Source organism: Idiotropiscis lumnitzeri, chromosome 5, assembly GCF_059441095.1.
Source record: "Idiotropiscis lumnitzeri isolate Australia: NSW breed Sydney's pygmy pipehorse chromosome 5, RoL_Ilum_1.0, whole genome shotgun sequence".
Classification (NCBI taxonomy): Eukaryota; Metazoa; Chordata; class Actinopteri; order Syngnathiformes; family Syngnathidae; genus Idiotropiscis; species Idiotropiscis lumnitzeri.
This window is the reverse complement of record NC_142395.1, coordinates 23,974,697-24,000,191: the sequence shown is the minus strand read 5'-3', so window position 1 is coordinate 24,000,191 and position 25,495 is coordinate 23,974,697. Positions and strand designations below refer to the sequence as shown.

Sequence of the window (25,495 nt, the reverse complement as noted above, 5' to 3'; positions counted from 1 at the left end):
AAGGAGGAGCACTCGTCCTCCGTCAAAAATGTTTACACGTCCGCAGTCAGTCTGGTGACCGATGGTGTTTGTGTTGGCAGCTAAATGCTATTTCGGTTGACACTTAGAACTGTCGCCCCCCCAACCCCCTCCCTTCTCACTGGTCAGAACATGAGCTCCAATGCTTGTATCAAAACCTGTCTTTACACAGATAATTATGTTCAGTTTTAAAGGAATTCATTATTTTGGCAGTAGTAACCTAAAATAAGATGCAGCCATTACTTCCGGGAAACTGCTATAATGTACCTCAAAACATTTGAATCACAAATGCTCATAAAATCCACGAATATTTAGTTGATGGTTGCGAGAATAATTTCATATATTAAGATGTCTCCCTCCGAGGTCTTTATAAAAGTTGAAAGGGCTCCCCACCCGTGAGCTAGTGTAATATTGTTTTTAAGACAAAAAGGTCATCAAATTGTACACAAATTTTGTATTGTTGCGTCCTCATGAGGTAAAAGGCTGTAATAGCATGTCTCCGAACGCGACGCGAACTTCACTCCTTGTGCGGAAATGACCAGTGAAGCACCCCACGATATGATTGGCCGAAAAGCGGCATACACTTCCTGTCACACTCCTCCACCTGACTCTCCTTAACCAATCAGGCGCTAGTAGATTCGAGGCTTGTACAAGTAAATTAAAATAAGATTAATAAACACATGAACTCAGCTGCTTGTGCAACACAAATGAGAATATCAAAATGTATAAATGTGTAAACAATTATTCAGCAAATCTAAAAGTAAATTATATATTTTCACAAATTAACTTAAATATGTGAATTAACTTTGAATTTACTTTATTGTTAAATTTATCATTCTCAGTATAAATTCGTACTAACTTCTGAACCTTACAATAATAACGTCCTTATTTTGTCTAAATAAATAAATATTCCTTGTAGGTAAACACAATAGAATGAGAACATATTTTAACCATATGAAAACAAGTACAGTAGTTTAGTTTTTTATGCTTGTCTGCTCCACGGCTGCTGTCACTTTAACACGAGAGGCGGGAGCGCGCAGCCCAAGTGAGCGCAGGATGGAGAACTCCCTCCCCACCAACCTTCACCTCACCCCCACCCCACCTCTCTCTCTCTCTCTCTCTCTCTCTCTCTCTCTCTCTCTCTCTCTCTCTCTCTCTCTCTCTCTCTCTCTCTCTCTGACAGGACCAGAACCACTGCGGGCCGCCAACCCGCTACCAGGTCTGGTCTGGCTGTTTCGGAGCAGAGTGCGTGCGTCTGTGGGGGTCCGGCATGAGAGACTACTCGGCCCCTGCGAGCCACGGAGGCTCCTGCGTGGCCTGCTGCCAAGTTTGTGTCTTCTTCTTCACTGCAGTTCTCATTGTCGCAGAGAGGACGGCGCGTGAGTCCTACCTGGGAGACACACTCACACACACACACACACACACACACACACGCGGACAGGACATGCATTCATCCACCTTACATTCCTTGCACTAATCTTCAGAAACACCTAGTTTTAGACTAGTTACGGCACATCACTTCTGATTGACTGTAGCGGGGGATGGGGTGGGTGTTCGATATTGGTGCAGCTATTAATGAAAGTTGTGTGTTTGCAGTGTGACGTCACGTACTGCAGCAGTGCATGATGCTTCACCCTGCATGCATGCCATCGAGCAAAAGTGCAGACTCATGCCACATGCTTTTACCACCTCCCTGCTGCACCATTCCAAAGTGAATTATTCAAAAATAAGATAGCAGACTGCAGGAGCATGCTGACTAATTTCAGCACGACCCCTTTTTTGGGGGGGAGGATGAGGGGATGGGCGTACCCCAGGATGGGACCTTGTTATGGCGGGACACATTTAGCAGTAGAGTGAAGGTTTAGGTTTCATGTGTGAGGGGAAAAAGGGAGCCGGTGCTGTTCTAATGCTCAGATGGGATGAAGATCATTGCAGAGGTCATATGAATGTTGATGAGGAATTGGCCTTGTAGACGGGAAGCTCGGGCCGCAACTGGTTCAGGGGTGCTGGGTTTGATTCTGTCCATGGCCTTCCTGTGTGGAGTTTGCATGTTCTCCGGGTTCTCTGGTTTCCTCCCACTTTCAAAATTATCGGGACACTCTAAATTGGCCCTAGGTGTGAGTGTGAGCATGAGTGTTGTCTTTATGTGCCCTGTGGTTGGCTGGCAACCAGTTCAGGGTGTACCCCGCCTACAGCTGGGATAAGCTCCAGCATGCCCACGATCCTATAGCCAGGCCTCTATTTTGCTTTAATTGAGTCTCATTATACCATTACTGTAATCAATGTTACTCAACACAATCAACAGAATTTTCAAGAACTACTCACTAGACGCTTAGGTACCCATGCACTCTAATCTATATCTACATATCTAATTACCATATCCAAAAAAAGCACCATAAAACTAATACATTGACTCAAACTTATTTACATTGTGTAGTAGTGTAACGCTCCCCCTTTTTTTTTCTTTAGTGATCTACTGCTTTGTGTACTATCTGTGGGTGGGTCACAACTACTGCTACGCACATCTGGCTGGCTTCACTGCACTCTTCCTGCTACCAGGTGAGCTCAATAGCGAGATAGAAAGATAAGGCTGATCTAGATTGATTTGTGTGGTTTGTGCGTAGGTTGGGGTCCACAGTGGCTCAGCTACCTGTGGTACCTCTCAGATGGACGAATCCGAAGAAAGTCTCTCACCTGGACACACATACTGCACTTGGGTATCTTCAAAAGGTAGGTTGTGCATTAAGTAAAGTAATAATTGCGATGGCAATGGGTAACGCTTTGTGACAATCAAGGATGCAGTTTTGATTAATGTCAGCGTGGCTTTGGCAGGTTGTGGGAGTGCATGCGTCTTTCAGACATGGACGTGTACGGAGAGATCATGCAGCAGGCCGACGTGTCCGCCTTACGCCTGTTGGAGGCCTTGGTGGTCACCCTCCCTGAAACTCTGCTACACACCTACGTGCTCATCTGCACTGACATCGGCATCAAATCTCCAGGTAGGGACGATAATGTTACGCTACTATTTATGTGTGAAGGGAGTACAACAAACGTTTTCTCAAATAGTGGCCGGCCCACTAATGGACTTTTTGTACCTCAATTAATTTTTTCCTGTGAGCCACTTAACACAAGACAAATAAACACCTCCATCTTCCCAGCAGGAATAAAATATATCATAAATTTAATTACCCAAATGCTCATTTGCTAACCAAAACATAAGCACCAAATTATGTGAACTGTTTCTCAGATGAATCGATTACTAATGAAAAAAATGAAAAAGGTGGAGTTATTTTACTTTTCTCGTACTTCATTTGTTTTTCCCCTTTCATCCTCCAGCATCGGTGTGTTTCGTGGTGTGTTTATTATCTCTGGCCTGGGCGTTGGTCTTGTACGCCCGAGCATGCCACCTCATCAGACCAGGACATCTGCAAATGACCCCTGCAGCCATCTTCTGTCGACTCCTGTGGAGGGTAAACACTGATAATAATACACTCCTCACCAATTCAGGTGTGTACTTTTGCGACGTATATTTGTATCATGTGCGCAGGTCAGTATGTTGGGATCTCGATTCGGCGTCCTCATGCTTTTCACGCGGGTCTTCAAACAGTGGGTTCTTGGTGTTATAGGTGAGTATGGCTAAATCAGACATCATTGCTTTAAGTAAACGATAATATAGTTTGGACTTGGAGATCAGACAAGTCACATCATAAAACATTATTTTCCAAAGCACTGTATTAGTATATGCTCGCTATTAGATATTCTTTATTGACCATATCTACCATGTCGTCAGTAAAGTATAACATATTATTATTATTATTTATTATATTAAAAATGTATTATTGTATTATGCACGATATAGCGTACTTTTTACTCCAAAGCGACAATATTTGGCCTACTTTGAACATATTCATTGTTCAAAATCTCTTTATTTTGTTTTTGGTAGAAAATGGCTGAGTGTCATGCTTACATATATGCTCTTACTTTGCAAGTGGCTGACTTAAAAAAAAAAAAAAAGGTTGACCAGTGACGGCGGTCTTGTTATTGTTCGCTTATCAACAGCTACAATTTGCGATGTTCTCTATGCGTCAGGTGTGCACTGGTTGGGGACAACATTTTGGATGGTTTCTCAGCAGACTGACATCATACGTTCAACTAGTCGATGGAGAATCTTTAATCTGATTCTTGGAGCCATTCACATCTTCTTCTTCCTCAATGTGAAGTACGGTCCATCACGCTTCCGCATGGCTGGCTTCTATCTGGTATGTGACTGTGGGGGTGTGTGGGCGTGTGTGTGTGTGTGTGTAATTGTTATTTCCCCAAAAATATCTTTATTCATCAAGGACCTTCCATAACCTTCAGTTGCGACCAAATCATGACCAATTTGTGTGTGTTCCTCTACTTCAGGTGATGTTTTTAGAGAACATTTTCCTCCTTCTGGCCTCGTCTTGGTTGTTCAGTATGGTGTCATGGGATACGGTGGCCATCCCGGCCGCCGTCCTCTGCAGCTTCCTTATCGGTGAGGCGAGCTAAATGCCCGTCAGTAGTTTAATTTCTTTCCTTCTATAATATTGGCAAGCTTCACATGCGTTATCTCCATGTTCATCTCTACGCCTGCAGGTGTGATCTCATTAGTGCTGTACTATCGCTTCCTCCATCCCAAATCCTTTGAGATCTTCCAGAGTGTTCGCCGTCGGGGGATCAGCGGCGCTTGCATGGAGAGTGGATCAATACTCTCGTTGGAGGAGAAAGTCACGCCTACTTTCCATCGCCATGCGACACTGTCTGGTCTGTTTGGGCTTTCAATTAACCAATTAGTCATTCGTTGTAGTGATTCAGATATTCATCATCATGGCTGTGGTTGTTCATCAAATCAGGAGGCGGTACCCTTATGGATCTCCCGCTCCAGTGGGAGGGCTGGAGGCATCATCACTGGCTGCTGATTCGTTTGGCTCTGAAGACAGGGGACGTGCCCAAAATCTGGTCGCTCTATGGAGAAGGTGGTCTTGCTGGACTCATGGGTCTGTGTGAAGAGATTCACTATGGCAATGAACCTCGTCGTGTACCGCAGGTTTGCTCTATTCTTGTCCAGATAATGTATTCGAGTCAAGTTTAGGCCGAAATCAATTGTCTCAAAAAGGGAAGAGAAGCGGCAGTAAAACAGACCAAAATTCAGATTCAGGCGGTGAGGCAGGTCGGGAGATGAAATGTTTATATTTTCTGAAAAGAATGAGTTTTTTAAATGTCATGACATTATTTGCAATTTTTTTTTCTTCAGTAGAACAACGTTTTTCATGAAAAATTATGACTTCTCATCATATTAACTTTGTAAAGTCACAAATATTTTCTCCTGTAATATCCCATTTTTATACAATCTCGCTTTCCCCATCAGGCACCACGTGTCCCACCGCAGGTTCCGCAGGTCCTTCAACCAGCTCCTCAGCCACCCCCACCTAAGGTGACTCCGGCTGATGCTTCGGTTATCCTTCCACCCATCACTGACACCAGTTTCCCATTCAAAGCCATATTATACACTCACTGGCCACGTTATTCATGACACCTGAACAGTCTATCTAATACAAGAGACCAAAGTTGAAAATAAGATACAGCATGATAATGTTCAGTCTGTGTGTTCCCTCCAGGAGAAAGAGGTGGCACCACCACCAAAGCCAGCTCTCACCAATGTCATAGCCAGACCTGTGCGGAAAGCTCCTCCCACAACAATCCATGACATAAGACTGGTTCCAGAGATCATCCCGGTGCATGAGGCCATTCTTGAAGAGATCACAGAAGATTTCAGTGTTCCGCAGACAGAGGAAAGAGGTTTGTTGGTATTCAACACACGATTAACAACACAAACTGCGGGGTCAACAGAAACATCAGCGATATACGCATTGGCCGATGTAAAGATTGCAACTACATCTATTATTTTCCTCACTGGAAGCTGTAGCCTAGACCAGCTGACTTTGAGTGATAAGATGGCTAAATCCTGGATTTTCTGGGGGGGGCCAATCACAGTTTATGATTTTTTTTATGCGAATAACTCAAATTTCCGCACCGAAATTAATTGTAATGCCAATAATGTTGTATGTCTCCTTTTTCAAGGTGATGAAGAGTTTCAGAGTGCGATTTATGGCTCCCCTACACTATCATCACCTGCTCAACCGGGAAACATGCACCGCGTCGACAGCAATGCCGCCACCCTGACCGAGAAGTCGTCCTCAGCGGCTTCTTTGGACATCAAGACCCCCGGCTGGTCACCTGAACATCGCTCGCCTCTCATGCTAAGCTCCCCAGAGAAGAAAACCGCCACGCCGTTGGATCCTAACATGACCTCGTATTTCAGCGTAGATGCAGCCTCTCCCTCCAGTGGGAGCTACCTGGGATGGGGGTCTGAGTTGTCACCCATCTCCACCTACAGGAGCCCCTATCGCATCAGAGAAGCTCGTTTTGTCGCTTCAACCCTGCGTCCGGAATCCCGAGCTGGGGCAGAGAGTCCAAGTCTGGCTCCGGTTGTTATCATCCCTGCTACGCCCGGTACGACTCCACGCGCGACCCCTAGTGGCACCCCTGGTTCCATTACCCCTGCTGCCTCCACGCCCACCGCTTCCACACCTGCTGCATCCACTCCTGGTGCTGCAACCCCTGCTAGTGCCACCACACCCAGCACCCCAATAGTCCCACTCACCCCGGTCATCTCCCACGCCCGAAAACAGGTGGTTCAGCTTGTGGACAGCAGAGAGAGGGCTGTGTAAGAAGGATAAAATCAACATTGCTCCCTGACCACAAAATTAGGTACACTTGCAGAAATTCTAGTATTTTGGCATGCTTTAATTTATTTATTTACTTTAGGAGCGACTTTAAGCATGATTCTGTGCACCACTGTAGTGATAATTTGGGTTCATTATTACATGACAAAATTAATATCATTATAATGATTTGTTGACACAGCTCTTTGCATTTAAATCTCGTCCACTGAGCATTTAAATAAAAAATGTCATGTCGTATTTGTTGCATTGATTCAGCTATTTTCACCTAAAATTGGATAAATATTATTTTATTTAATCATCTCCCAAAATAATTGGTGAGATTTATTGTATTATGTAATACACATTTGGGTAAAAGGACAATTTTACATATACATTGAACACATTAAATAAATGGTAAATTCAATGTTTTTAGTTTAAAATAATTTAACAAAATGAGAAGAAAATAACACTGGTCAATAGCAAATTTTAATATTAGTGACGATAAAAAAATGTCCTTAGCACATCAGATTTTTGAGATATTGTGAATTTTTTGTTTTTAAGTTTGACCGATAAAAGCCTGCGCGATACATTGTAGTTTGTGGCTGGCATTTCCGACAAAAATTCGACATGTTGCTGAACCTAACTCTTTTTTCATGAACAAATAAATATACATAAATATATGTTACTATATTATTTATTTATTTATTTTTATGAAAACCTGATGGGCTTGAGAGAAAACTTCAAATTGAATTAAAAAATTCATCAAGAAAAGTAGATCATTCTCATCCCACCGTAAAAATTTTCTAAAAAAAATAAATTATAATAATAATTAAAAAAAATATATTAAAATCACATATTTCGTTTTTAAACTTAATTTACAGTCCATTTGTCCACTTCAAAAATCAAAAGTGATTAATAGGGTGCAGGTGTACCCAATGAAAGAAAACACCAAATTTGTTTTTCACATTAAAAATAATAAGAGGAAGCGCTTTCTTGTAATAATAACGTATTTTTAATTTTTGGAGTCGGTTACAAAAAAAACTCATTACGTATTTGAGAATGTTTTTTGTTCCAAGTAGAATCAGTTTACATAAAATGCTCTTTTCTAAGCCACTCGGGTTCTTGTGAATTCTTACTTTTACAAAACAATACCAAAACACTACTGTTTATTAATTAGATGATAGATATAAGATGATGAAATGTTAACTTTTAAGGATTTGATACTTAAATTTTCATTTCTAATTGCTACCGTTCATTAGTCACCAGAATAAATGTTGCGCTTAGAAGTGTTCTGTCAAATAGGATTGTTTTCAAAATGGAGGACTGTAAAAAATAAAATAGTTGGGGCCTCACTTCCTAGGTTTTGTCGTTCCCCAAAACTTCTCTTTTTTCAGAAATTAAAAAGGTATCCAGTTTGCACTTTCAACATGTACAGTAGCTGATATAAACTAACACGTTTTTATTTAAAGCTGTCTTTCAGAACAATCTAGAAGACTACATGGAATAAAATGAGTGGGTGGTGCATGGTAAAATGACTTAAAAAATGAAATTTAAAAAATCCGTTGGCTTATCAGTGCTTAAAATATTTTCTTTATTTTTCTCGAGCCACTGCAGGTGCGCCCATCACACTGCAAACTTGTATCTTGTTGCATTTCGTTGAGATCGTGCGATAAAGGAGATTTAGCGGTACAGAACAGATTTGAGTCCTGCCAATGTTTCATATTACGAAACCGATTTATTTGAATAATCTTCTCTGTTTTGCTCATAAAAGAGGTCATGAGTGAACTGCTCTTTAGAGTTGAAAGTTAGTCAAATATATCAAGAGAAGTGATGCGTAATTATGAAGAATATCTGCATGAGGAGCACATGCACTTGCTGCAGACACTGCACATGCTTGGATGTGAATACAACAGCAATAAAGCAGCTAATGACATGTATCTTTGTGCACTAAATGAAAATATACGCGCTTTAGACTGCAAAATCATCATCAGGAATCGGTGCTTTTCTGCAACTGCAACCACATTTGTTTGTGTGAGTGTGTGTTTGCATTACCTCCCTGTAGCTCAGAATGCATTATTTTGAATTCATGCACATTTATTTGTCTTATTTGATTTATTTTTTTTACACATTTGAGGAAATACATGGTGCAATATGTCAAAGGTTTTGTCTTTTATCGTTATTAATAGACACCATGACATGATATGTGCTGAGATTTCCACTGCTGCTCTGGTTGATGGTGCCGAGACTCTAACTGTGCTATTGATGTGACAAAATAAAGTCATTAACCCTGATGAAAAGCTGATCTGGATGGTTATTCTGAACTGGCGGCTGAAACCCCACTATATCTCTTGCTCAATTTACTTGGTAACATAACTACAGCAGTATTTTCCTTAACTCATCATTTATAAAGTCTGTCGACAGTGCAAGAAGGAAGAGAAAGCAGCTATCAATCAGCATATTCTCTGTGGTCGCTCTGTGAAAACAGACAGATGCAAAAAATATCACAATCATCTTAAATCCTGCAAAGGAGAAATTACAGTCACATAAGAATAAATAACACATGAATGGGATACGGGACACTTTTTTTGATTATACATTACCTCACAAAGGTGCTTAGATTGTTGTTTTACGGGACATAATTTACTGTAATTACTTTGATTATGATTGTCATTGACTATATGAATAAAAAATTGATACATTCTTTGCATTTAGACAAATTGTAAAATTGTTCTTGAAATACATTATTAATATATATGAATTCTGGCACACTAGTATCAAGGGATCTATGAATATCACGTCCATGTTAAAAGGACACGAAGTCACAAATTTTGATGGCCATGGGTGGTGGACGGACGTGTGTCTCTTTTTGTCATTAGATATTATGATTGAAAACCGACACAAAAAATATAAAAACGACTCGTGATTTGAGTTTTAATATCGAAACACCAAAATGTAAAAACAGCTTGTTTCTTTCGTTTGTTGCCTGGAACGAGTAAGGAAAAGGCTAAAATCAGTTTTTTTTTTTTTTTTTATGTTTCATAATTTGTTATTTAGTTTTGTACTCCACAGACAGCTATTTTTTTTTAGATACTTTACGCACACTTTTTTTAACTCAACTGCAAATGTCCTGTCCTGTTTCTGTTGATCACATGAGCGGCGTTCATGTGACTGGTCACGTGACGTCAGCTCGAAACGGAGCTGCTGAGTGTTGTTTAGTTCACTGACTGTCAGCGGTCGATCGGAACAATCTTCATCTCCCCACTCGACCATCTAGCGGCAGGTAATTATTTTCTTGATCACCAGCTCGTCTTTTAGCCACACAGACGACACGATTGCATAAAGTGCGAAGGGTTTGCAACGAGCTAATTTACATTTTTTTTTGAACAAGCAAAACAACAAACTAGCCAAAACAGCAACCGTTAGCCCAGTAATTTTTAGACATATTTTTATACATATTTGGATGTAACACACATTTTATTTTCTACCTGTACCTGTGTTTATAGTGTAATTCCAGTTTTATTTTTATGTGTAGTATACTTTATGAGGAATTAATTTGTAATTGATTATTTACTCTGTGACTGCATTAAAAAGAGCCAACTTAGCTGAATTCAATGTAGGAGGACTGTTTAACAAAATCAAAATTTTATTTTGTTTCTTTTCATTCTTCTGCTGTGTCTCTTTGTCACTTTGAAAAATAATTTGTATGATACTTCATTTAAATTTAAACTACAATAGTTTTGTTTTTTGTTTTTTTTAAAGCAATTTTAAATATGAGGTAGGTATGTGCCTGTGCTATATGCTGAGGTTCAGGGGCAAAAATCACGACCTGGAAAACAAATATTTAAATTGTTTGTTATTTTGCAAATCTACATTTTACTTAAGTGAAATCGTCCTCAATTCAATTGGACAGCTGACGATACACATTTAATAAAACAATGACAAAACGGTAGGTGGCTGCAGGCGGATAATATAAGTTTGCATCTCATTTCATTAATTAGTGAATTGTCAAACTAGATATTTTATTATTTTTGTATATGCAGTGTTTTACTCACTGTAGATGTCAAAAAGTTATCGTTGCTGCCAGTGTTTTTTTTTCCTGTATAGGATGGTCAAATGGCTCTTAAAGTATTAAATGTTGCCGACCCCTGAACTGAAGAGTAAATTAACTCAAAGTTGGACAAAAGATGTTAAAAGTCCAAAGTATGTAAAAAATACAGAGAAAAATGCTAATTAGTCAGATTGGCAATTGGGAAATAACCAAACTAAAATGACATAGGACTAAAAAATATATATATGTAGGTTTCAGCAGATTTTTCTGTTACTTCCCACTTTACACCCACATGAGGTCAGGTCACTTTGAATAGTTGCACCTCCCTTTACAGGTCTTGATTGTAAGATGGGACAAAAGCGACGGTTAAACTTCAAAGAAGAAAAACTGTTCAAACAAAATGCTAAATTGTCGTTGTCTGGTGAGATGAATAACTATGTTTTCTTGTTTAAGTAAACAATTACTGATCAAAAAGGAATGAGGAAATTGATTTGTCCTAAATGTTGTTATCTTGTTGACATGTGAGGGCAAGAAGAAACCTGGAGAACCATAGCCATTGACTGTGCTTCTCGCACTTCGAGCTGGTGTGCTGGCACTTTCCCGGATCCGTAACAAAGAAATACAATAGTGGCAATGTATTTCCTGCCCAACACATTGTATCGATTCAACTCCCCAACCAACAGCTTGATTAAACAGCTTCATCCATTCAGACGTAATCAGATAAGAAGTGAACATGTAAGGTGACAAAGTCTAGTTAAGATTAACGTGACCCAAGTATGTTGTTTTTCTCATTGACTGGAAACCTGTGTGCTTTCATTTATGACTCACTGCACACTTTAGCGGCACTCATTTCAAATCTTTGGTTTCCAAAGTGAATTTCCACGAGAAACAAATAGCTACCCACGTCTGTGAAAGTAAGGTCACAGCCTTGCTGCAACGTTATCAAATGAAGCTTTGAAGCGTTCGCGATGCTGTCTTTCTGCGTGCGTTGTGCGTGGTTCGCTTCCGTTCAGCTCACATTTGAACCGTTGTTTGTGGTGAAGTTGCATTTCGCCTGAAACGACACAACTATTGCTTCTACTGCTTTTAACAATATCGTGGAACTTTGAAAGTCGAACACAAGTCACAGAAACACCCAGAAAATATTTGTAGGTTTCAGGTGATTTACAGGGAACTGTTACTTCCCTCTACCCCGTGTAAGAACAAGCCACATCGAACGCCCACATGTTCACTTCACTTTCCGACAGTTCCTAATTTTTCAAATCACTGTAAAGTGATTTGTTTCCCCCTTGCCTTTTCTAGTCTTTGCTCCTTCCAGAAAATGTTTTGACATGATTACCTTGTTACATGATCTGCCTATAATGATTTGAATGCATCTCAAGTTGCCTTTCAATCCAGCGCGCAGGACTCGCTTCACAGCATCAGCATTTTTGTCCTGCATGCTACCAACTGGAGTGCCCTTCAAACTGCACAGCAGGCAGGCGGTGGATCGGGTTAAGTGTCCAGTTAGGGTAAAAAAAACACAACAATGTTCATCAGAAAGCATGCAGTTTATAAATAAAACAAATTCTTTGACTGCAGTGGACTGTTGCTGAAAGGTGTTGACGCGATGCGTTGGACCACTGAGGGGTTCTTTGTCAGACCTGAGTAAAGATTATAGGGTGCAGAGTCAGGGTGTAAAGAAAACTCATTTGAAGATGATCGGTTTTGATTCAACCAAACCGACGTATCAAAGAAATGCATTATTGAAATTTTCAACGCAGTTCCTGTTCCTGTGATTATTATAAAAAAAATATATATATTTTATTTTTATTTTTAAATATAGTACAGTAGTACAAGTAGCAAGTTGTGCTACGTGAATTGAAAGTCATTTTGTAACTTCCGACTGTCTGCGAGGCAGCGGAAGTGACTGAATGTGGTCGGTTTAACCGGTCGGGGGAATCGGGGTGAGTACAGGCGGGAACGGGGGCCGGGAAGAGAACTTGTTTAAAGATGACAAACAGTTGATGTGGACCGCTTGTGCTCAACTGAATTGTCGACATCAACTCGACTATCACCGCCTTAACGTTGATTGCAAAAAGTCAAGTTATTCACTTCCAAATGTCTAGTTACGAGGGAAATGTTCTTTCACACCGCATGCATTGTTCATTTTAAATCAAATGTCTTTTTTTTTCTTGCTCTTTGCAGGCAACATGTGGCGTGCAACGCTCCTCTTATTGGCCGCCAGCTTGTCACTGAGCTTGGCTAAACCTCACGTCCACCCGTTGGCCACCGAGATGGTTGATTACATCAACAAGATCAACACAACCTGGAGGGTGAGCTTTTTGTTTCCTCCCATGCTGGTTTCATCCCTTCTGTCACTCATGCCTGCTTATGTTCGCTCCTCTGCTGCAGGCGGCTCACAACTTTCAAAACGTCGACTACGCTTATGTTAAGAAACTGTGCGGAACGTTTCTCAAGGGACCCAAACTTCCTGTCATGTGAGTTTCACATGTCGATGAGCTGCTACTGCTACTAAAGTGTATATTGTGCTTCCATTTGAGGTCAACCTGAACTTGCGCTCGTATGCAGGGTTCGGTATGCTGACAATCTGTGGTTGCCAAAGACCTTTGACTCCAGGGAGCAGTGGCCCGACTGTCCCACATTGAAGGAGATCAGAGACCAGGGCTCCTGTGGATCCTGCTGGGTGAGGAACCAAAAGGGTTCAACCTTCTTTTGTTTTTGAACGTTCCTAAACATTGACAGTGCTCTCTGTTTTCAGGCATTTGGTGCTGCCGAGGCCATATCAGACCGTGTTTGCATCCACAGCAATGCCAAGGTCAGCGTTGAGGTCTCGGCGCAGGATCTGTTGACCTGCTGCGATAGTTGTGGCATGGGGTAAGATGAGTTTTTTTTTAATTTTTTTATTTCATTTGTCTTAACAGTGACCCCTCGGCAGGAGTGGCCTGTTGTACGCGTGTAGTCTTATTCGTGGGCTTAAAAGAGCCGTGACTTGCTGTGAATAGTGGAAATCTGGGAGAAATGAAACCTGAAATATACCCCAAACACCAATCCCAAAACTAAGGCCCGACGGGCAGTTCAGTTTCGGGGTGCAATCGAAAAGGCTTTGTCAACATATTAAAACTCACGTCTTCTTTTAGGTGTAACGGTGGCTACCCCTCAGCAGCCTGGGAATTCTGGACCAGTGTGGGACTGGTCTCCGGTGGCTTATATAACTCCCACATTGGTGAGTGATGCTCGCCAAAGAAGCCGCCATCAAGGTGTAACCATGCTAATTTAGCGCCGTCTTCTTGTACACAGGTTGCCGGCCCTACACCATTGCGCCCTGTGAGCACCACGTGAACGGTAGCCGACCTCCCTGCTCCGGCGAGGGCGGAGACACACCCAAGTGTGTGTCCAAATGTGAACCCGGTTACTCGCCAAGCTACATGCAGGACAAGCATTATGGTAAGAAAAACATCATCTCTTCAATTTGAGTATTCACGACACTACAACATGCACACTAGGATATGATCGTGATCTTCGTTTGTTGCTTAGGGCATATAATCAAAAAGGAAATCACAGTTGTGATTAATTTACATATTAATGATTACTCCAGTTTCCTCCCACATTTCAAAAACATGCATGGCAGGTTGATTGAACATTCTAAATTGTCCCTAGGTGTGACTGTGAGTGTGAATGGTTGTTTGTCTATGTGTGCCCTGTGATTGGCTGGTGGACACCAGTTCAGGATGTACTGCATCTCCTGCCCGAAGTCGACTGCAATAGGCTCCAGTGCCTTCAACCCTTGCGAGGAGAAGCGGTTTGGATAATGGATGGATGTTAATGGATGTTTATTTGTGTTTCAGGTAAAACGTCTTACAGCATTTTGTCAGACGTGGAGCAGATACAGATGGAAATATACAAGAACGGCCCAGTAGAGGGAGCCTTCACGGTGTATGCGGACTTTGTTCTCTACAAGTCTGGTAAGTGTACAGAACTGTTGATTGCTCCGTACAAGCTCGTAAAAGAATTTCTTTACACATTTCAATTTTTATCATTCACTCCTGTATTAGTATTGAATTTGCCTTTTGTTCTTATCTGCAGGTGTGTATCAGCATGTGTCTGGCTCCATGCTGGGTGGGCACGCCATTAAGATCCTTGGCTGGGGCGAGGAAGATGGTATTCCCTACTGGCTTTGTGCCAATTCCTGGAACACTGACTGGGGTGATAATGGTGAGAATGTACTGTGGTTCATTCTAGAAACTCATGTCCTTAGCTACGGATGTCTGATAATTTTTTTTTTGTATCCAAGTCAATTCATCAGTACTGTACATACCGATACTTATACCTGAGCTGATATTAAAAAGGAAAGTCAACTAGCCTAGTATTGAAAGGAAGAGGTCACTGTATACTAAACTGCAGAGGATACATTGTAACACTTGCGCCAGTTTTTATGCTGCCCGGTTACAGCAGGCCCACTATGACTACAATTACCTGTACTACCCACAAATTCTGTAAATTCTAACTGTTCTACACGATCAAATATTGAACTTTTACAAAGATAACGGTCATTTACACGCTTTTTCAGTGATGCAAATACCGGATGTATTTTTGATTTGCCTATTTATTCCGATAAAGAAGGCTACAAAGTGATTTTTAACTGTATTATTTTTGTCTGCTTACATTTTTTTTTTAGGATTCTTTAAAATCTTGCGTGGATCAAATCACTGTGGCATTGAGTCTGAGGTTGTGGCGGGTGTCCCCAAGTAGAACCAAAGGTGAGTCGAATTTGCGAATTGCAACTTTTAAAAATCCAATAACTCTTATTTGAAGTCTATTTTTTTCTCTGTGTAGGTTTTTTGAGTGTGCGTGCGACATTTACTCACTAGAGGGCGACATACTCCACCTGGCTGCACTGAAATGCGCGCTGTTATTCTAGTTTTATTCGTCACAATGCAATCCCCTGGCTCAGTACGAAGATCGAAGAGTGACAGTTTTTATTTTTGGGTTGATCTTTAGAATGTCTGCAATCACTGTATGTGCCTGAACACAATGTGCTATTTTGCAATGTGCTGTTTTTAAGTTTGACAGTCAAAGATTTGCTTGTTACTTTTTCTTTGTGCACGTCTGACTTTTCCAGTCTGCAAATTTGATAGGCTAAACTCAGTATCTTGAATGTGTGAAATGTTTTCTCATTAGAGCTTTTACGTTTTTTTGGTATAATTTTATGTCTTTTATTAAGGACGGAGTTTGAAAATTTGTTTGTAATCACCTTGCTACAGTGAACAAAGTCTTGCCGTACAATTGTTAAGATCTGGATTAAATTTTGAGTTTGCTCCTCACTGTGAGTTTGTGGTCCCTGCACAAGTATTTATCCAAATGTTACCGATGAAAATTAATTTTTACGGGATTTTTAAAAATCTGAATTCATTTTTTGTTGTTTAATGCTATCCATGCTACTTGGTCATTGTTTGGCCCTATTTATAATGCACTTTTCCATTTAACACTAAGACGTGTTGTGAAGATTGAACATTGATTGCACTACAGAACACGAGGAAGAGCACCTCCAACCTTTCAGATACTCTATCCCTAGTCATTCATTATTAACAATGCCGCTTTGTCTAAAACTCGTCTGCAAAGCTGCAACTGTGTTACAATGTTCAACACAATCAGTAGTGTCACATTTCTGTACCGGAGTAGCATCACCCCCCCCCAAAAAAAACCTTTTTAATATGATCTTGAAATGCATCTTAGAACCTTTTGAAATGACTTGTGTGTGCAGTGTATCTGAATAATTCCACAAAGCCTCAAACCACCTTATTTCATGACATTTTCATAAACTATTCTCGTGAGAGGACCTATTTTCTTTAAATAGGTCGATATAAACGGATAATATTAATGCTGTTTGCACAAATATGAGAGCCTGGAGTAACATATGCCCCCGGCTACTCTACTTCCGCCTTGTTGTCAGAATAAACACGCCCCCTTAAGAGGGTAGGCTCGTTTTGTTCACTGATCTTCTCTTTTCCGTAACGTCAATGTTCGACAGAGGATCCTGAAACAAATTAATCGAATGGGGTGGGTGGATTACAAGAGAGGGTATAAAGGTTTTATTGAATTGCTACTGAAATAAACTATATTAAGTGCTTGTGGGCTTGACTAATGTGTCGTCCGGGACATCCAGTGAATAAAATCAAACACGCCATTAAGCGCTCAGTTGGAAATCGCTGGTCCTCAGTGTGCCCAGTGTCCACTGGCAAGCTAATAAATGAACGATGGAAGGAGCCGGCAGGGCTGCGTGGATGAAATATGGATCTGCAATCTCCTTGTTTGTCGTTCTTCTGGCCATTTGGTTTCGGTCACCGGACAATGAGGTGCTGGACGGCCGGCTGGACGCCGTGTTGTCGTCGCTTCTCCGTGCCGAGAGCAAAGTTGGGATGAATCACGTCGCTCGACCGAAGGTTGCCATCGGTAAGGGTTAGTTAGCGCAGTTAGCTCCTGTCATTTCAGTTAAAACTTGTCTAACGCTAACGTTGTTTCGTGACAGTTGGCTACTGTAAATACGCACTGCAGTCAGGCCAGCCTCCACTCGCAAAGACAAAGTCAAGCCAGCCGCCACTGTTATTTTTAATACTGTGCATCACGGTGCATTACGGTAATAAGCCGAAAGCGCGTGCTGTTGGGTACATTTAAAATAAAATCTCACATTACCGTAATGCCCAGTGTAGAAAATAAAAGTGGCGTCTGGCTTCAGTTGCTGCCTACTTTCTTTAACTAAAAGTGCCAACTGTTCGTTTTTTTGTAACGTGTCGCTGTTTGGGAACGCTGGCTGTGAGTTCTATTGTGGCAACTTGGCATCAACTTTAAAGCGTCAAGAATGTGGCCAGAGCAATTGTTTGATTTAATTGGATTGAAGAGGAACTCTCAGAAATGCACCCTGCCGCGTTGTCAAGGTGAATCCGGAATGTTCCAGTGGGCTGTGTAACCAAACAACGAGTGTCTTTGCTGATCAGCTGCACCAGTTTGTGTCAGTTAGAAGCCACTTGCTCGAGGCTTTGTTAGTTACACAAACATTGGAATGTTTACAAGGTGGTGCTAGAATTTGCATAATGGATGCATTAATTTGCCTCGACCGTCTTTATCTCTTTATAAAGCCATGAAACTCAGACATTTGTTGTCTTCGGGTGTCTGTAAATAAGCGTTGTCATGTTCTTATCTTCACATCTCCAACCTTTGCCCACTGACAGCCACATGGACTGGCTTGTGTCTTTAATAGCTAGCCTCTTGTGGGTTAGCAAGACATCCCAAGTCAGCCTACTTTCATTTTCATCATGCATGTCTTTATGATGGCGAAGTGAAGCTTGTGTACATGACATCACATATACAGCATGTTTCTGTTTACATTGGGACGTCTCTCTGCTCCAGTTGACCAGAACTGCTTACTGTATTACTTCACCCCAGGGCTGTGTTTGTGCAAGCCTAACAATAATCATCACCGTCATGTTTCACAAACTTTGCACATTTATCCTTCTGCTCGCCTCTTGCAGGTTTTGGAGGCTGCGTAGACCTGCTCGTGGATGGTGTGTCACTTCTCAATAAAATTGGCCTCGCCCCCGCCGACCAGCCCCTTCATCATGACTACATCGAAAATGCTGAGCAACTGTCTCAGAGCTTTGCCTATTTCTTTGCCCCGGGCGCCGCGGCAGAGTAAGCACTATCTAAGCTTTGTTTAAAATATTCTTGTGTGAAGCGGTAATGTAAATACAGTTTGGGATTTTGGCCTTTAAAAAAAATGTCAGAGTTATCTGACGGCTCCAGAGTCGGTGTCAATGCAGGGGAAGTGTACTGCTGCTAAGTAAATGTTATATATCACCCAACTTCCCAATGTATAGTCTTCTCTGAATATTGAAGTTGATGATGTGCATGACAGGAGGAAGTCAAGGAATTGACCTTGCTGTTGCAATACTTTTGGAGGGAACTCTACATATCGCAATATATAGAATTGTAGGTATTCTTTGGGATTTTGCACTGAAGTCATGTACAAAATTCATGTGTGAACGTGCGTCTTATGGATTTGGAAAGTTGACAATTTCATTGTACCGACCCCCAGGCGACTCCTGATTTACTGTGCATCTGTCACATGATCTGTCTCCCATCACATGAAGATTAATAGCTTACTTTTCAGATCCCAACATTCCTTCTCAGAAAGCTGCTTTTATTACCTTGACAATCAAAATAGAACATTCCCGTGACTCATTTTGTGAATAGTTTTAATCACTCTTCAGTTTGTGTGAATTCGCCACTGGCATAAAATGTTTTTCTGCTCATTAACATTCAAAACATGGACAATAAACGAGTAGTTCCTCCACAGGCACCCTCATTAAAGTGACAACTTTTGGTTTCATCGTCTTGTCATCTGCATCCCCTACAGGCGCTTTGTGCTGAATGAGACGCTCTTCAGCGAGCTGGTCGAGGCGTCCCGTGACCTACCTGGAAACAGATGGTCGGTGGGAGGCAACGCCCCTGTCATGGCTGGCCGCATGGCCACCGAGGGATGTGATGTGTTGCTCGGGGGAAGCTTTAGCCCGGACTTTACCGACGTCTTGTCACAGCACATCACTGGTACTGACAAACGACACAACCCGAAATGCCCTTTTCGTATTCCGTTTATTGTGTTTGGGATGCTTTTATCGCCCAAATTCGTTGCTATGTGTATCTCCAGTTGCTGGTAACATCGTAGAAGAGCCAGACATTCATCTCATCCTGGAGTATCCATCTGGTGCAAAGTGGGGGCAGTACTCCTCCCGTAGAGCCAACAGGTATGTCGTTGCTGATGGTTTGGTTGACGTCATCTTAAAATTGACCTTGGATTGCTGTGCAGGTACATTGTCCACAGTGATGACCACAACCCGTACCTGGCATCCATGGAGGAGTTTGCCAAGAGGCTCAAAAACTTTCATCCAGACCTTCTGGTCGTGGGTGGCTTACAAATGATGGACAACTTTCCATTCCAGTCAGGTGAAATGAAACAAATGAAGATATTTGTTTGACTTTAAAAGTGTGTCCGCTTCTAATTGGACTCCTTTACCGCAGGTGAGCGCGCCGCTCTGCTCTCCCGCCTGGCCGAAGTGCTGGCCACCTCCTCTCCCACGCTTGGCGTCCATTTTGAGATGGCTAGTTTTGTGGAAGAGAGCATCATGGAAGACCTGCTTCATTATGTCATCCCTCAAGTACGTCAAGCTGGGAGGGTTCAATTGTTCAGATTGACAAAGTACAGAACAGTGTTTTTGTAACAACACAAAGGAAAATGGGCAACATGTACACAATAGTTAAAATGTGAAAATCTGCACGTGTGAGAATGTGTATTTTTTTTTGTCTATGTGTGCTGTGCGATCACTTCATGATCTAGCCCACGTATAGAAAACGAGATGTGCTGATTTTCATTGTCACCTAGGCGGACTCTTTGGGAATGAACGAACAAGAGCTTCCCAACCTGCTGAGCCTCCTCAAAGGCTCCACCATCACGGTACTGTCCGACCCGAACCCTCGCGTCGCCACCGTCCTGGACCAGATGAGGGAGGTGTACCGCATGGTCAACCAGCGCTACAAAGACGCCATCGCTCAAGGCGACGACGCCCAAGCGTGGGGCAAGCCCCTGACCCGCCTCCACGTGCACACGTTAGCCTTTCAAGCAATGATCGTGACCCGGGGCTCCCAGTGGAAGAACACCATGTCGGCCACGGCCAAGGCCTCGCTCACGGCCAACCGCCACGTGTGCGGCTCCGACGACATCGACCCCGGCAAGGCCAGACTCATCATGGACGACTCGTTTTCCGTCAGCCGGCAGGAGGGCAGCCAGCGCATCCCCATGCAGGAGAGCCGGCCCGTCAGCTGCTGGGATGAGGACGACTACGAGATCTGCGTGGCGCCCGTGCTGGTGTGCACCGAGGTGTACCAGACGGCAGGCGGGGGGGACAACATCTCAGCTGCTGGCCTGGTGCTGCAGATCTAACGCCGCGCCAACAAACCCCGCTGTGACTTTGAATCATCTTGGTGTGATGCAAAATAAGGTGGACCACTCAGATAAGTGATAGAAATTAAGTCGCAACAGGTTCAGGTCTTTCGCTTCTAGACATTTACGAAGCGCTCACTGAATGTGTGCTTTACGGGTTTTATCTACTTGATTGAGAAAAATGTGCATTTACAAGACCTCTTTCTATTTTTAGTTGTTTGTTTTTCAAGCTGGTGGCACGGTGAATTAGCAGTGAGCACGTCAGCCTCACAGTTCTGTGGTCGGGGCTCCGTTTGCATGCCCGCTCTGTGCCTGCTTGGCTTTTCTACTTCCTGCCACATTCCCCCAAATTTTTGCTTGACGTGGACTCTAAATTTCTCAAAGGCGTGAACGTGAGTGTGAATGGTTGTTTGCATGCGTCTCCACTCTGCAGCAAACGAGCCGCTTGTTAAAAGTTACGTTTCTTCCCGGCATCCTGCAATATACGGAAAGACTTTTCGACATGCAAATCACTTAATTGCGCCAACAGCCTTTGCCAGCGTGACTGCTTTCGTTACAACGAGGCATGAGAAATTAATTTCAGGTGTTGAATTGTGCAATATGATACCTCTGTTAGGGCTCCGATACTGCCTCCGAGGGGACTTGGAGTTCTAAGGGTACTCGGGCATTTGACTCATTTCATTAATTGACTATGCAAAAAAAGTCTATTTATTAACCATTGTTTTTAAAAGCATGGGATATTTTTGTGAATGTTCTAAACTCCCTTTTTCAAACCAGAGTTTTGTGTAGCTTCAACTGATACCGCTTCTTTAAACAGTAGTGTACGACATTTGGCCCCAATTGTCATTCAGCGATTTATCAACAACCAATTCTACACAACCGACTTAATTACTTTGCTCGTCACAAGTTTGAAGTTGTAGTACATAGAGTAAAGATAAAATAAAGCCAAGGTGATTGGTCCAAGCCGAAAGGCCGCACCTGCAAATGTCGTGAAATGGAAACTTCAGATGATCCCAGTATATGTGAACGTGTGGCTTTTGAGTGTGCTATTTTTTTTTTTTTGTCACTCGCTGTGAAACAAAAAAAATCAAAAATATGTTGAAAAGACCACCGCAGATGCTGGATTCCCTATCATTTAACATTCCTCTACGTTCATACACGTGTCGTGTGTGTCCGTCTCAGGACCGAATAAGCTGCGAGGGCTGCCTCTGTGAATGTTCCACTGCTCATGTAATGTCTCTTCTCACCACCACTTTTTCTTCTTCGCTACTTTCCATTAAATTCACGTTGCGTTTCACGTGTATCCATTTTACCATGCAACAATTGTGAGGTCAAGACAAAATAAGCTACTTTGATTCTGACCTGAGGTTGTGGTGGGATTATATGATGGAAATTTAACAAAATGAGCCTTTTTTTTATTTTTATTTTGGGGTGAAAGTTGCTTCAATGTATACAGACTGATGGGAAGGCGAAGCTAATAAAAATGTTATTACTGTGATTTTTTTTTTTCACGCAGAATACCAGCATGAATTCATACTGGTTGAATTGTTTTTAAGCATCTCAAAGTGGTTTGGTACGTTTGTGCGTGTTAACTCCATGTCAACTCACCTGTGATTAAATGCTGACGCAGCAGACGGTATCTTTTATAATGAGCTCAGTTCTTTCCCACCACCATGTTTCTTTAATCGATAACACACTTTCGAATGTTCAGTCTGACAAACACATTCCACGTTTTGCTCAATGACAAGTCACACACAAACAGGCGGGGTATTAAAACATGTGCTCGAGAATAGAATAATTGACTAGGATACAGGTAGGCTAACTTGAAACATGGAACAAACAACGGTTGTTAAATTCCTGTTCCAAAGTAAATCAGTAATGTACATGTAATAAAAATGGAGCACAAACATTGTGCCGTGTCTACACTTCAGGGTCCAAGATGAGATGGTTGAGTAAGTCTTTGCTGTAAATCAGGTTGGTCTCATGGTCAGTGAGGGCTGTCAGCATTTCATCCATCTCCTCCTGAGTGAAGGCCTCACCTGATGTTGACACACACACAAAAAAAAAAAAGCAAATATGTCCCAGGTACGGCACAATGGCGGCAATTTACGACATACCTTCCTCCATCATGTACTGTGACAGGTCATCTGGGTCCAAGAAGCCCTTCTTTTCATCATCAAGAACCTCAACACAATTACAAGAACACTTGATTGTACATTTGCTTGGGAATTTAATATATATATATATATATTTTTAAATGCCCAAAGACAGCTGGGATAGGCTCCAACACACCCGCGACCCTCATGACGATAAACGGTTTGGATAATGAATGGATGGATTTTTTAAATTTATTTATTTATTCATCAGTTTGAGACTGTTGTTCTGATTCATTTATTTCCTTTTATGTTTTAACTCAATTATGTACAGCACTTTGTTGCAGATGTGTTTTTTTCCAGCGTTCCAGGAATGCTGAGGTGAGTCAAACCATCAGGTTGTAGAATCAAGTGATTTTGCCCAGCCAATCAGATGAAAGTCATAAAATCTTTACGAGTAAATTAAAGGGTATCATACTAACATCATTATAAGTAGTATGTAATCAAACAACATAATTGACAGCCCAAATGGAACCCCCCCCCCATGTCGGTAAATTCAGTATTTAAAAAAAAATGAAAAGTCATTTTCTGTCTGCGGCAATGTTCATGCCCCTTTCAGACGGCTACAGCGCGTCTAGTCACGTGACTCCACCCATCTGAACCCTAGTTGGAAACCCTAACCTCAGACAAACACACAACCCTTTTCCCTCCAAAATGATCATAGTTACAAATTTTCAATATTTGTTTTTATGGTTTCCGTTGTATTAACCTGGTTTGTATTCAAAATGACAATTCACCAGTTGAGAATTTTTTCCTTTTCATTTTCTTCAAAGGAAACTTTTATCATGACTAGTGTAGAAAACACGGCCTTGCAGTAAAAGGCGTGTGGCGCTCATTTCAATTTACGGTTTCAGTTTACTGTGGCATGTTTTACTGGTTTATCAAGCGTGACTGCGTTGCCAAACAAAACACTTTCCACAAGACAAACAGGCGTAAATACGGCGCCGCCGCTCTCACCTCAAACGCTTGAAGCAAAATGTCCTCAGAGATGGGAGGGAACCTTCAACGCAAACACACACACTTATGAAGTGCAACCAGCGAGTACTATCGGTCGTAATTAACCAGCACAATAATTATAAGCTTCAAGTAGCGCAAGTGGATCTGCCATCATAGCATGAGGCAACACTGTCAAACTCAAATGAGATCCTGTGAGAGTCGCTAATATTAGACACATCCTACTTGTGTTCCATCAGAACTTTGGTCATGGCAGGGAGAAAGCGGTCCAGGTGGATGTATCCTGTTTGGTCCTCTTCCACCTGGTTCGGCAAACAACACACATTTAGTTTCAAAGGGTAAGGCTTTGATTGGGGATGAGGAGGACTGAAGGCACGCCACACATGAAGCAATGCGGTCGAACGCAACATGATTGGACAATCGTGAACAAAATACACTCAGTGACTGGATGCACTGAACAAACGGCAACCCACAGTATTCTTATTGAGAAATAACATTTTGAGGCTCCATAGTCCACATATTGTGTATACACTATTTATCTTTTATAGCACCAAAAACAACATGGCGTGATTGTCATGGAAGAAGCAGGTAACGCTGCTGTGGCAATATTAAAATAATACAAAGAGAGGAAATGGTTAATGAATCAAGAAGTGAAGATATTTGAGAGGGCGTCCGCAACAATGTGCTTTCTCAAGATGTCTTGTTTAACGTAAGAGTCCAATATAGATGAATAAGTTTCTAACCTCAGCAATGAAGTTGTGCAGGTCTGCCTGACTGGGGAAGCGACCCAGAGAATAGATGATAGTGCCAATTTCGCTGGGAAAACAATTACGTAACAGTGTTATGCATTAACATACATTTCATTTTCCAACATGGTAACCCAGTCAGAAATGTGTGTAGCCACAGTCAAGCCTTTCGAGAGCCACCCTTCAGTATGTATCTGAATTGTATCCTTTAGCCCGCGAGAGAAAAAGCCTGGAGCCGTCCCTTGTGAAATCAAATACGAGATATGTATTGTGTTTTTGATGACATGTTTTCTAATTATGATGAGCTAAAATGTATTTTTTTTTTCAGTTAAAAAGAAGCTCACCGGACATCGACTGTGTTGTTTGATTGGTAGTCAAACGCTTCGAAAGCTGCTCGAATCTTTTTTTCTACCTCTGGGAGGGAAAAAACGAATTTGTCTTAGCACTTGTAATAGTTTGCTATTTCTACTTGAATTCATTTGGTTTTACTTCATCTTAACGGCGGTTTTCGTTCGTAATTTGTCGAAACACACCTGCGTATTGCGCGTTGACCGCCATGATGCTTGTTGTTTAACGGTCGCTATAGCAACCAACATCAGCCACGTGCTTCCTGAAAAGGAACTGTAAATCAAATACAACTGAAATTGAAAAAAAAATACTATAATTGTAATCATTTTAATTGCGATGATCCTAATAATAATTCACAATATTTTTTTATTTACCCAGAAATATCCTGACGATAACCTCCGGGTCCACGTGACGTCATTATTAGGAACGAGACGCGTAAAATCATATAATAATATATGATGATCATATAATCAATAAGTATTTGAACA

The 25,495-nt window shown here is 41.8% G+C and overlaps 4 protein-coding genes across 5 annotated transcripts; 3 read left to right on the top strand and 1 right to left on the bottom strand.

Annotated features, from left to right (window-relative positions):
• The first annotated feature begins 1,200 nt into the window (after positions 1 to 1,200).
• xkr5b (XK related 5b) lies at positions 1,201 to 6,817 on the top strand. The gene is made up of 13 exons (XM_088297304.1): positions 1,201 to 1,397; positions 2,488 to 2,577; positions 2,643 to 2,748; positions 2,851 to 3,017; positions 3,355 to 3,488; positions 3,566 to 3,644; positions 4,108 to 4,277; positions 4,423 to 4,534; positions 4,636 to 4,803; positions 4,893 to 5,086; positions 5,408 to 5,473; positions 5,658 to 5,838; positions 6,121 to 6,817. Exons 1-13 carry the CDS (start codon positions 1,289 to 1,291, stop codon positions 6,768 to 6,770), a joined length of 2,226 nt encoding a protein of 741 aa, XP_088153430.1. The 5' UTR covers positions 1,201 to 1,288; the 3' UTR covers positions 6,771 to 6,817.
• Positions 6,818 to 9,883: 3,066 nt separating this feature from the next.
• On the top strand, positions 9,884 to 16,136 carry ctsba (cathepsin Ba). The gene is made up of 11 exons (XM_088296530.1): positions 9,884 to 10,044; positions 13,000 to 13,127; positions 13,207 to 13,292; positions 13,384 to 13,498; positions 13,574 to 13,689; positions 13,953 to 14,038; positions 14,113 to 14,259; positions 14,661 to 14,777; positions 14,899 to 15,027; positions 15,491 to 15,572; positions 15,649 to 16,136. The coding sequence occupies exons 2-10, from the start codon at positions 13,005 to 13,007 to the stop codon at positions 15,562 to 15,564; spliced, it is 993 nt and encodes a 330-aa protein (XP_088152656.1). The 5' UTR covers positions 9,884 to 10,044; positions 13,000 to 13,004; the 3' UTR covers positions 15,565 to 15,572; positions 15,649 to 16,136.
• Positions 16,137 to 16,909: 773 nt separating this feature from the next.
• On the top strand, positions 16,910 to 22,445 carry adpgk2 (ADP-dependent glucokinase 2). Its single transcript, XM_088297208.1, has 7 exons — positions 16,910 to 17,265; positions 18,342 to 18,501; positions 19,226 to 19,416; positions 19,517 to 19,613; positions 19,676 to 19,812; positions 19,888 to 20,024; positions 20,249 to 22,445. Exons 1-7 carry the CDS (start codon positions 17,070 to 17,072, stop codon positions 20,804 to 20,806), a joined length of 1,476 nt encoding a protein of 491 aa, XP_088153334.1. The 5' UTR covers positions 16,910 to 17,069; the 3' UTR covers positions 20,807 to 22,445.
• drc8 (dynein regulatory complex subunit 8) lies at positions 22,314 to 25,421 on the bottom strand. Of its 2 annotated transcripts, XM_088297209.1 has the most exons (7): positions 25,193 to 25,219; positions 25,004 to 25,073; positions 24,657 to 24,729; positions 24,139 to 24,215; positions 23,917 to 23,959; positions 22,924 to 22,990; positions 22,314 to 22,845 (listed from the first exon to the last, which is right to left on the bottom strand). In XM_088297209.1, exons 1-7 carry the CDS (start codon positions 25,215 to 25,217, stop codon positions 22,727 to 22,729), a joined length of 474 nt encoding a protein of 157 aa, XP_088153335.1. In that variant the 5' UTR covers positions 25,218 to 25,219; the 3' UTR covers positions 22,314 to 22,726. The 2 variants fall into 2 exon arrangements, with proteins under 2 accessions (XP_088153335.1, XP_088153336.1); XM_088297210.1 differs by lacking the exons at positions 24,657 to 24,729; positions 25,004 to 25,073 and having other exon boundaries at positions 25,193 to 25,421.
• Positions 25,422 to 25,495: the final 74 nt, after the last annotated feature.